General features: G+C 35.2%; 1 protein-coding gene across 16 annotated transcripts in view; it reads left to right on the forward strand.

Annotated features, from left to right (window-relative positions):
- USP47 (ubiquitin specific peptidase 47) overlaps positions 1–12173 on the forward strand; it is a 55557-nt gene that overhangs the window by 36771 nt on the left and 6613 nt on the right. For 11 of the 16 annotated variants that reach the window (XM_087921123.1, XM_026705624.2, XM_026705614.2 and 8 more), the window contains 11 exons: positions 176–252; positions 1529–1584; positions 2357–2469; positions 3097–3201; positions 3806–4013; positions 4206–4321; positions 4413–4532; positions 4791–5571; positions 7091–7266; positions 8500–8580; positions 11556–11671. In XM_087921123.1, the coding sequence (XP_087777249.1) occupies positions 176–252; positions 1529–1584; positions 2357–2469; positions 3097–3201; positions 3806–4013; positions 4206–4321; positions 4413–4532; positions 4791–5571; positions 7091–7266; positions 8500–8580; positions 11556–11671 (1949 nt within the window). The remainder of the gene's footprint in view (positions 1–175; positions 253–1528; positions 1585–2356; positions 2470–3096; positions 3202–3805; positions 4014–4205; positions 4322–4412; positions 4533–4790; positions 5572–7090; positions 7267–8499; positions 8581–11555; positions 11672–12173) is intronic. The other 5 variants (XM_087921127.1, XM_087921128.1, XM_026705633.2 and 2 more) reach the window with 1 other exon arrangement.

Genomic DNA, 12173 nt, shown 5'->3' on the forward strand with positions numbered 1-12173 from the left:
TGCCTTTTTGTGGGAGGCTACCCATTGTTCAACATTGCAATATTCTGTTTTCTTTTACTCTGCTTAGTTCACAAAGAAATATGATTTCCATGTAGGTCTTGCTTATGTTTCCTGGAATATTATATAATATGCAATTCACTTAAATTAATCTGTATTACCTTAATTTTCCAATTAGATAACTCATGAAGACATTAAGAAAACTTATGGTGGATCTTCTGGAAGTCGTGGCTACTACTCCAGTGCTTTTGCAAGGTAGCCAATTGTACTTCTGTAGCTGATTAATTTTGCCCTTTTAATGAATTAATACAATTATTTTTTAGTGAATAATTAGTGGCTATATATATTGCACATTCATAAATGATTCTGGCTGATTTACAATGTGTTAGGAATATAAGTCACCTAACAGATATTTGGGTTAGAAATATATAAACCAGGATAAACATTTTAATACTGTATCTTTAAGAGCATGCTAAAAACTGCAATTGGGTGTGGTTTCTCAAATGGCCATAAGATGGAGCCAGAAACTTGAGTTGTTTAGTCTTAGTCTCAGAAGAGAATGTGAGTAAGTCTCTGTTTCCTTCTGTTGGAAAGTATTGGCGTTCCTCCATTTTTCCTAATTGACTGATATTCATGGATTTAACGTAAGTCTGATATTGAACTGTTTTTGACACTGGACTTTGTTACTGGATTATCCCTGGTTTGAAAACTGACTGATTTACCTGTGAATGACTTTGGATTGCCTATTTTAGACTTTGCTTAATGTTTCTGGAAGTAAAAACCTACATTTATTGTACCGTGTATCTGTGTGCTGTTTGTATGTATTATTCAAACACTACTCTCAAATATGTCTCCCTGTTTGCACTCATTCTCCTAACGGGGAATTACCTCAGCATAATGCAAATATATAAATCTTTAAAACCCTATATACAGTTATTTTAAAACTAGAAGCATAAAATCTATAAATACCTTGACATTTGTTCAAAACAAGGGATAGAAAGTATCTCACATGTTGAAAGCAGTATTCAATCCATAGCACAGGGTTGAGGGTGCCTTCATTTTTGAAGACCCACAGCAGATTGACAGGCTTTGAGAAAAGCAGGTATCATCCTGGCAACTCTGACCAGAATGGCAGTTGGAAGAGCTCCAGCTATACCAAACCAAGAGTGATCGGTTCTGCCTCAGGAAGTTAGCCTTAAGGAGCAGAAATATTGTAGCTAAAACTAGTCCAGCTGCATTTATAAGTAGCCTGGTGTAGCACCTATAAATGCGCTTCTGTTTTCATTATCTAACATTATCCTTGATTATTTGGCACTTTTGAAATGGCAACTGTGCTTTTATCATACTGTGAAAAGTGAGGCTCCAGATCTTCTGCCTTGACAAATGCAACGTAACTCATTTGAAGCAGAGGACTCTTGTACCTTTAAGACTTATTCTTTGAGGTTTATAGAAATGCTTCTGGATTTGTATGTATTTTAGCATGCAAGATATAAATACTGTTTTTTTTTTTTTTTATATATCACTCCAATAGCTCGACAAATGCATATATGCTTATATATAGACTAAAGGATATAACTAGAAATGCAAGTAAGTACGCATTCCATTATTTACAGGTTGATTATGGTTTTAATGATATTTCTGATGTGATTGAATCACCTCATTTCTATAAAATCTAGCTAGATTGCTTTTCTTTTCTTGAGAAGAGAAAAGTTAATCAAATTAATGGGAGACATATATAGTTTTTTTTTCTCTGAATTTGATGGCATGCTGCAGGAAATAGTTTTTTGAACATGGATTTGGAATGCTAGTAAAATGACTGTTGGAAGGGTATTGGTTCAGATTAGCTGTTTTTGAAGAAAGAGTAAAGCAGTATTTTGTTTACTAAATCTGATGCACTGAACTAAAAATTTTATTGTTTGATATGCGAGGGGCATATTTTTACAAGTAAGTAGTTAACGTACATGAAAATGCATATTATGTAGACTATTCATAAAGTGTGTGTGTATGTGTGTAAGTAAAAGGGAATAAGTGGGTCCATTTTAGCAGTGGATCAATTTTACAAATACTCGTAGACAACATTCCTTAAGGCAGGGGTCCCCAAAATTTTGGTTCTGTGGACTGGTGGAGGCTGCTGCTGTGGCGAAGGGGAATGGTTTCATTCATGCAACCTAAACGCTGCACATTCACAAATTAAGGTTGCCGACTTCTTTAACAGATCATTTCCCAACAGGTCGTGGCCCAGTAGCGATCCTTATGCGTAATTTAAAGTAAGATTAAGTTACAAAATAACAAAATACTTCAAAACCAAGTATTTTTTTTAAAAAAAAACCTCATTCTTATTTCATTATTGCGTTGGTAGAGTTCTTAGAAGTCAATGAATATCCAGAGCATATTAAACAATTAGTAGAAAAAGAAAAGGAACTGGAAGAACAAGAAAAGAGGCAGCGTGAAATAGAACGTAATACTTGCAAGGTATGTTTTGGCACATTCTACCTCAAAAAACATCTGCCTAGAGCAAGGTGAGCAGATGATTTTATACATATTGATAGATGGAGAAAACTGCTTATTAAACAAGATTTATTCTAAGCTTGATGGAGAATATTAAGTTTCTGACTTTCAGCAATGGTTCAGTTTATGATTATATGTTGCTTTGGCATAACACAGTAAGCCAATATTCTTTCATATAATATTTCACTTGATACAGATTAAAATTTAAAAATATTTTTTTTATATACTTTTTGATGTAGTTTTGAAATTTTGAAAATACTAGGTAAAGTAACAATACATATTCTTGGAATTTTGCTAATGTAATACTTTGTTTCATTTCTTCATGTCACCTTTTGAATAGAATCATGTGTATTGTTTATTCATTGATGTAGTATTAACTGTGAGATACAATTTGTTGTATTGGAAAGAGTCTGAAATGTAAAAGCATGTAAGATGATTATGTTTTCCAGATCTTTTTTCTTTTAATTGTTGAATATCTCTTTTCTAATAAAAGTGTTCATGCACAAAACATTGTAATTCTTTTATTAAATTAGAACTACTATGTACATTGAAAAATAAGTTTGATATTTTTTCTGTTAATGGCAATTACAGATAAAATTATTCTGTATGCATCCTGTAAAACAAATAATGATGGAAAATAAACTGGAAGTTCATAAAGATAAGACTCTGAAGGAAGCTGTGGAGCTAGCTTATAAGGTACAATATTTTATAGAATAATTGCTAAATTGATCAAGCTCTCAAGGGCTACATGAAACTCCACTCTATACATGGGGTTCTTTGATGTCATTTATCTGCTTATTGTAGGTTTTCTGTTTGCATTGGACAATAATAGAATGGTTATTTGTTATTAATAGAAAGATATTGGTTATTTGAGTTATAAACCAAGTTATAAAAATCATTAAATAAATGTTTTTAAGTATTTAATCTTACTGTAGCTGCTGTTGATATTCTTTATTAATTGAAAGCCATAACACACCCATTGTAATGAAGGTGTTGGATTAGTATTTGAACTAGAGGGAAGGGATGATACAAATATAACAAAATTATTACATTTGTGGCAATTGTGCCAAAGAATCTTGCCAGATCACATATTAATGGACAGTAAAGGTAATGTGGGTATTATTTTTTTATTAGTGGCCATGCATGTAGTTCCATGTAGGCCATGCATTAGATTTTATTTTTTATTTGTTAATAAACATGACATGTCTGCAGTTGAAATTAGAATGTTTTGCTGTAATTTGGACTGAACACTTCAACAGCATTTCAATAACAATATTTTTCACTTTTGTATGGGTTATAGATAATGGATTTAGAAGAGGCAGTTCCTTTGAATTGCTGTCGTCTTGTTAAATATGATGAGTTCCATGATTATTTGGAACGATCTTATGAAGGAGAAGATGACACTGCAATGGGAATCTTGCTTGGTGGTGTTAAATCGACCTACATGTTTGATCTTCTTCTGGAAACCAGACAACCTGATCAGTCTTTCCAATGTTACAAACCTGGTGGTAAATGATACTTTATAAAATTGTGATTTTATTAATGCAAAACAAAATTATTTTTGATAATCATACATTATAGCATGTATGTTATAGTACGTATATTATCTTTAAACTGAGTATTTATGAGGCAAGTGTTCTTTTTACCTTTTTTGCCATTTGTGATATCTTGTTCGTGACTTATATTTATTATTTTGGCAGAAGTCATGGTAAAGGTTCATGTCGTTGACCTAAAACAGGACACAGTGGCTCCTCCAATTAGTGTCCGTGCTTATTTGAACCAAACAGTTACAGAATTCAAGTATCTAATTTCAAAGGTAAATATCTTACACTTTATTCTTTTTTTTCTGAGTTTTTCTTTAGAGCATTAAAAGTGCTCATTTTATCTTGCTTTTCCTGTTACTGTAGGCTGTACATTTACCTGCTGAAACAATGCGTGTTGTTTTGGAACGTTGCTATAATGATTTGCGTCTTCTCAATGTGGCTAACAAAACACTTAAAGCTGAAGGCTTTTTCAGGAGCAATAAAGTAAGATATATTTTCTTTAGTTTTCTTTCAAAGTATAAATATAAATATTGTATTAATCTCAGATTTTCTGCAAAAACATAATTAATTTTACAAAATAATTTCCAGTAATAAGTTTACTATATGTCAGAGAGACAATAGAGTTAATATAATTTATTTGTTCAATCAATTTTTTGATTTACAGATAAGTCACATTTATCTGTAGTTTTATGTGCTAAAGATTTTTCCTTGTAGATTTACTTTTTTTTTTTTTCATTTTAGGTATTCATTGAAAGTTCAGATTCTCAAGATAGACAGCTGCCATTTACAGATTCGCAGTTATGGAAACTCCTAGATCGCCATGCAAATACAATCAGACTGTATGTTTCATTACCAGAACAGTCTCCTGGATTACTGTTCAGAAGGACAATGTTTCAAAAGGCGAGTGGAGATTCAGGCAATTTAGATGCAAATTGTGAAGCAGGGAAAGGATTTTTATCTAATACAAAATCTGTAGAAGCTATCCTAGAAGAGAGCACTGAAAAACTTAAAACCTTGTCCTTACAGCAACAGCAGCAGGAAGGAGATAATGGTGATAGCAGCAGGAGCACAGAGGCCAGTGACTTTGAAAATATCGAATCTCCTTCCAATGAGGCAGATTCATCAGCATCAACAGAAAATCAGGAACTTGAAAACCAAATACAGGTTTCTGATACAGATAACTTCCAGTCAGAGGAACGGTCAGATTCTGATTTGAACAATGACAGGAGCACAAGTTCAGTGGACAGTGATATTCTTAGTTCCAGCCACAGCAGTGACACATTATGCAATGTTGATAATGCCGCTATATCCTTGGCGAATGGACTTGATTCACACAGCATAACAAGCAGTAGGCGATCCAAAGCCAATGAAGGGAAAAAGGAAACATGGGATACGGCTGAAGAGGACTCTGGAACCGACAGTGAATATGATGAAAGTGGGAAAAGCAGAGCAGAAGCTCAATTTATGTACTTCAAAGCAGAGCCTTACATTGCAGAAGAAGGTTCAGGAGAGGGGCAGAAATGTATGTATGAAATACGGTAATGTGCAAGGTGTTTTTCTAGAAACATAGATTGCTTGTTTATTTATTTATTTCTATACATGTTGTATACATTCCCACAAAATAGGTTTATACATGCAGGCTTGCTGTTTGTTTGCATAAAATGAAAGGTGGTTCTAGATGCTTAGATGTAGATACTCCTTGATTTATCACCACAACTGGGACTGGCATTTAAGGTACTAAGTGATGCAGTTATTAATTAAATAATGTGGTTGTTAAGTGAGTCAGTTTATTAAGTGAATCATGCAGTCAGTAAACAAATACTGCTTCTCCCATTGAGTTTACTTGCTGGAAGCTGCCTGGGAAGGTCACAGATCATGATCACATGACCACAGGGTGCTGCAACCTTTGTAAATGTGAGCTGGTCGCCAAATACCCAAGTTTTGATCATGTGACTGCGAGGATGATGAATTTCAGGTCATAACTTCAAGGACAGGATGTAAGTTACAGATTAAAGTCACTTTTTTCAGCACCATCGTAACATATGTTTGGTACATCATTTAACCACTGTTAAACTAATGGCCATAAGTTGAAGACTACCTATGCACATGCATTTAAGGAATTGGAGTAGAATCAAGTTAAATCCAAGAAAAAGAAACTGCATCATTTTTCAGTAGAGAATGCTGTGATGTTGAGGCTTTAATTTATGGCTTCCTCTGTTGATTAGAAAAATTTGGGGGAATACTGCCAGAAGGAAGCTGCTGCGTCCATCTGATTCACAATCAGAGAATAAGTCCAATCATTTTTTTTTAATAAGCAGAGGAAGCTGTAAAAAAAATGGAGGAAACAGTTCTGGACATACTACTTTGGGGAACTAAATGAAATGCAGTATCTAAATCAATAAACTTTAAGGCAAGAATAGTTAATAGTTAAGTTTGGCAATATATTTGTTTTGGGAGAAGATTAATTTTTGCCTATAAATTGTTAACAAGACCATTATGCATCTGTGACACCATGTGCAGTTGCTAAAAATGACGCTTTCTGAAAATTTATAACTGCATTGAGTATAAACTGAAGGTTAAAAAGAAGGCAATTTCAAGATGCAGTTTAATTGTAATGCATAGTTTTAAACATACTATTTTTTTCATTAGACAAACCTCTGTATGTATGTGCATGTGTGTGTATACACACACACACACACACACACACATATATATATATATATATATATATATATATATATATACACACACACACACACACACATCATACATATACATACATATATAACATACATACATACATACATACATACATACATACATACATACATAATCTTATACGTGCCCCAATCACCTGTTGTACAATTTCCTTACATAGAATACAGAATGGATGTGATACCTGGCTCTGATCACTTGAAGTCTTATAACTTGAAACTAAAGAAGAAAATGGAATATGTGTTTCTATTAATAAAATTGTATTGGTGTACATGAGGTATAAGAGCTGAGTTTGTTTTTCAAATTAATATTTTTTCTTGATTTAGGGTTGTTGATTCACGTTGATAAAAGAATTACACTCTCTGCCTTCAAACAACTCTTGGAGCCATTTGTTGGAGTTCCATCTTCTCAGTTTAAGGTCTTTCGAATTTATGCCAGCAGTCAGGAATTCGAGAGTGTCCGGTTGAATGAAACTCTTTCATCCTTCTCAGATGATAACAAGGTTAGCAAAATGCGCTATTGTACACTAGTGGAAAGAATTTAGAATGTAATGATTGGCTCAATTATTTCTCAGGAAAATCTTTTGTGGTTTTAATATAGTGAGATGGTATTTATCTTTTTAAAAAATCTTACCAAGTACAACTCAATATCTAACATTTTGTATACAAGGCAGTTCTTATTTAACATCCACTCATTCAGTGATTTTCAAAATCACAATGGCACTAAACGAGAGTACTTATGATGAATCCTTTTAGTTGCAGCCCTCACAGCTTCCCCATGGTCATGTGATTGTGGTTTGGGCAGTTGATAACTGGCTAATAGTTGCATTGTCCCACAGTCCCATGATCACCATTTGTGATCTTCACTGCCAGTTTCTGACAAGCAAATTCAGTAGGGAAGCCAGCAGTAGATTACAAATAGCAGTTGTGATGATGGGACACTGAAACCATGCAGGATTCACCTAACGGACTGCCAGAACTGCTGTTAGTCTTAGCAAAGGTCCCAGTGGTAAGTGAGACCTACTTGTATATTTATTAAATCTTCCCAGTGCACTGCAGTTACAAAATACTTATTGCAGAGTTTAAATTGTTCTTTGTTACTATAGTTGGATCATGGAAAGTTGAATGGATAATAAAAGAAACCTCATATCCCACATCAATGAGAGGCCAGTAGATGCTACTTTCATAATCCCTGCATTTTGAATTGCCTCTTTTGAAATTTATTCCATAGCCGTGCTGTTCAACTATTTGAATCTGAAGATGGTTGTGTGTGTTTTTTTTTTTCATTTTTAGTCAAACAAAAATACAGTCTCACTGATTTCTCATCCATATCTACATGCACACCCTGTTATTCACCTTCTACTGGGTCTCTTACACTGAAGGAACTTTAAGAGATTTGTGAAATTATAGAGGGATGGTGGGAAGATGGTTAAAAGTAATCAATATTGCATGAATTTAGTTAATGCCTGCCTGCATCTCATTCTTTTTCCCATAAAGTTTTTGTCTTCATTCAAGAGTAATCCAATATTTTTATACGAACAAGTGTAAAATGCTTATGCTCACAATTTCTGAGATGGTTATCCATAAGGCATCCAGTTTTCTCAAATTTGATTATTGAATTTTGAAGTTCAATAACACAAACATTTAATGGTTGTTTAACTGCCAGCATTCTGTGTAAAGGATAAGAGACAGGTAATATCTTGCAAGCTTTTTCTTTTTTCTTTTTTAATTTAAAGATAACTATCAGGTTTGGAAGAGCACTAAAGAAAGGGGAATACAGGGTCAAGGTTTACCAACTTTTGGTGAATGATCCAGAGGTAAGTAAGATGTGAAACTCTTAAAACTCTTCAAAAATTTTGAATAACATAACTGTTAAAAAGTGAATCTCCTACATCCAATGTAGCCAATAGTTGAGAAGTAAGATTTAACAAAAGCTACACAGCTCCAATATGGGCATTATATCACTAGCAAGTTTTAGAAGCAGTTAACAAAATAGATTCTCTGGGAAATATACTCTTACACTCTAATTCACAATTTTTCCAATATGTATCCATATTGTTTTGATAGGACATGACTCTTTAGAAAAGCAGAAAACTGTTGTATGAATTGCCAAAAGATAACTTCTGACATTTTCATCTGATTTCGTGAGGAGGACATTCTGATATTCTAGTTAAAGACTTTTAAGTTCTCCCCACTTCCTTGCGGGGATATTTAAAGAATTCTGTGGGTGAGAATAGAAGTGAAATGTTCATTAAAGCAATAATTGGAAAGCATTTTTAAGTAAAAAAGGTTGTATTCATATGTTTGCATGAATTCAAACCTAAAGGTAGTTGCTAGAATAAAATGTTTGTAAAATAATTATTTTTAGCTAAATTATCAGAATAAAATGTATTTTAAAGAAAGGAAGTTGCAGTTACTTGAATCATAAAGCATCCAGGCTATCAAATTTTTTCGGTATCTGGTTTAGGTGCCAGGTCTCCCTGTTAATATTTTCTAGCTACACAAAATAATAATATCCAGTTTCTTTTCATTGTTAAAGGATCATGGACATATATGTCTGATGCACAGGAGTACTGAGCCTTTAGTGGAAGGTTGAGATGCACTATTAATAACATGTTATACATAATATTGGCACATAAAATATTTTGCATAATTTTTGTCTTTGTAGCAACCCTTTTACTCCTCCTTAGACAAGCCATAATTAAAATTAGAAGCTTCTTTGATTACTAAATTCTAAACCATCAAACCAGGGTCTGTGGCCAGAAGGACCTTTTGGCTAGTGCACCAGTTGTGGCCTTACCTAGAACAGGGCACTCTGAATAGATATTCTTGCCTATTTCATGTCATGTCTGTATTTCTGAGTTTTTTTCTAGAAGGCCTTTGAAAACGCAATAACTAGAAAAATATCCACACTATTATGGCTTCAGTTTTGAATGGTTTTTTTTATTATATTTTATTATATTGTGTGCTGTACTTGTACTGTCTTTGCCTAGGTGATCTGTAATGAGCAGATTTATAAGTCAAATAAGTAATCCATACTTACTACTTTTTTGTGTCCTAATACTCTTTGTATATACACTGCTCAAAAAAATAAAGGGAACACAAAAATAAGACATCCTAGATCTGATTGAATGAAATATTCTTATTAAATACTTTGTTTATTACATACTTGAATGTGCTGACAACAAAATCACACAAAAATTATCAATGGAATTCAAATTTAGCAACCCATGGAGGTCTGGATTTGGAGTTGCACTCAAAATTAAAGTGGAAAAAACACTACAGGCTGATCCAACTTTGATGTAATGTCCTTAAAACAAGTCAAAATGAGGCTCAGTAGTGTGTGTGGCCTCCATGTGCCTGTATGATCTCCCTACAACGCCTGGGCATGCTCCTGATGAGGAGGCAGATGGTCTCCTGAGGGATCTCCTCCCACACCTGGACTAAAGCATCCCCCAACTCCTGGACAGTCTGGTGCAACGTGGCATTGGTGGATGGAGCGAGACATGATGTCCCAGATGTGCTTAGTTGGATTCAGGTCTGGGGAAAGGGCGGGCCAGTCCATAGCATCAATGCCTTCATCTTGCAGGAACTGCTAACACATTCCAGCCACATGAGGTCTAGCATTTTCTTGCATTAGGAGGAACCCAGGGCCAACCACACCAGCATATAGTCTCACAAGGGGTCTGAGAATCCCATCTCGGTACCTAATGGCAGTCAGGCTACCTCTGGTGAGCACATGGAGGACTGTGAGGCCCCCTAAATAAATGCCACCGCACACCATTACTGACCCACTGCCAAACCAGTCATGCTGGAGGATGTTGCAGGCAGCAGAATATTCTCCACAGCATATCCACGTCTGTCACGTGCTCAGTGAACCTGCTTTCATATGTGAAGAGCACAGTGGCGAATTTGCCAGTCTTTGTGTTCTCTGGCAAATGCCAAACGTCCTGTATGGTGTTGGGTTGTAAGCACAACCCCCCCACCTGTAGATGTCGGGCCCTCATACCACCCTCATGGAGTCTGTTTCTGATTGAGCAGCCACATGCACATTTGTGGCCTGCTGGAGGTCATTTTGCAGGGCTCTGGCAGTGCTCCTCCTGTCCCTCCTTGCACAAAGGCGGAGGTAACGATCCTGATGCTGGGTTGTTGCCCTCCTATGGCCTCCTCCACGTCTCCTGATGTACTGGCCTGTCTCCTGGTAGTGCCTCCATGCTCTGGACACTACGCTGACAGACACAGCAAACCTTCTTGCCACAGCTCACATTGATGTGCCATCCTGGATGAGCTGCACTACCTGAGCCACTTGTGTGGGTTGTAGACTCAGTCTCATGCTACCACTAGAGTGAAAGCACCGCCAGCATTCAAAAGTGACCAAACCATCAGCCAGAAAGCATAGGGACTGAGAAGTGGTCTGTGGTCACCACCTGCAGAACCACTCCTTTATTGGGGATGTCTTGCTAACTGCCTTTGCTTTCCACCTCTTGTCTATTCTATTTGCACCACAGCATGTGAAATTGATCGTCAATCAGTGTTGCTACCTAAGTGGACAGTTTGATTTCACAGAAGTGTGATTGACTTGGAGTTACATTGTGTTGTTTAAGTGTTCCCTTTATTTTTTTGAGCAGTGTATATCCTCCTTTCCTTTTCAAGTACACGTGGACACCACAAAATTCACTGCTGCTGGCAGGCAAAAAATCTTTATTGATATATTTTGTGCAAAAAGAAAGTAGGGATACTTACAGTGCGAAAGCTTTCTAACAAGTTACCCATTTAAAATGTGTTTTCACAGCCCTGCAAGTTTCTTATAGATTCAGTTTTTGCTAAGGGAATGACTGTGCGGCAATCAAAAGAAGAGTTACTTCCTCAGCTCAGGGAGCAATGTGGGCTGAATTTGACTGTTGACAGGTAAACATCATTAAAGTGACTCTCAAACTTCTTATTTTGACAATTGAAAAAGGTTCTGAAATAAGAACTGTTGACCTTATCATGCTTAAAAAAATAGTCATACATTTATTTTGTTTTGGTCTTTTGCTACAAATAAATCATTATACTCATGTTTTATTTTATTGTTATTACTGTGTTTTGTTCATAACTGAAATGAACCAGCATTTATTGACACTTTCTAAGATGTAGCACACTGGAGTCTTTATAAAACCAATACTTTATAGATTTTCTAAGAAAAAAATTCTTTTGGGTTTTTTTTTCCTTATAAAATGAAGGAACCTGACTGAAAATTTTAATTTGCTGCTTTTAGCTCTGGCTTCTTAGGTTCTTCTAATAAAAACATGTCCTGTGCCTATTTCGGGAAAGCACTATATCTAAATTAAATGTGGTTATGACTATATGTTATATATTAGTTTATAAACTTATAATAATACTTTCAACTACTTTTTCTTCTTCTTCAATA

This window comes from Pseudonaja textilis, chromosome 1 (assembly GCF_049901715.1).
Source record: "Pseudonaja textilis isolate UNSWEBS1 chromosome 1, rPseTex1.2, whole genome shotgun sequence".
NCBI lineage: Eukaryota > Metazoa > Chordata > Lepidosauria > Squamata > Elapidae > Pseudonaja > Pseudonaja textilis.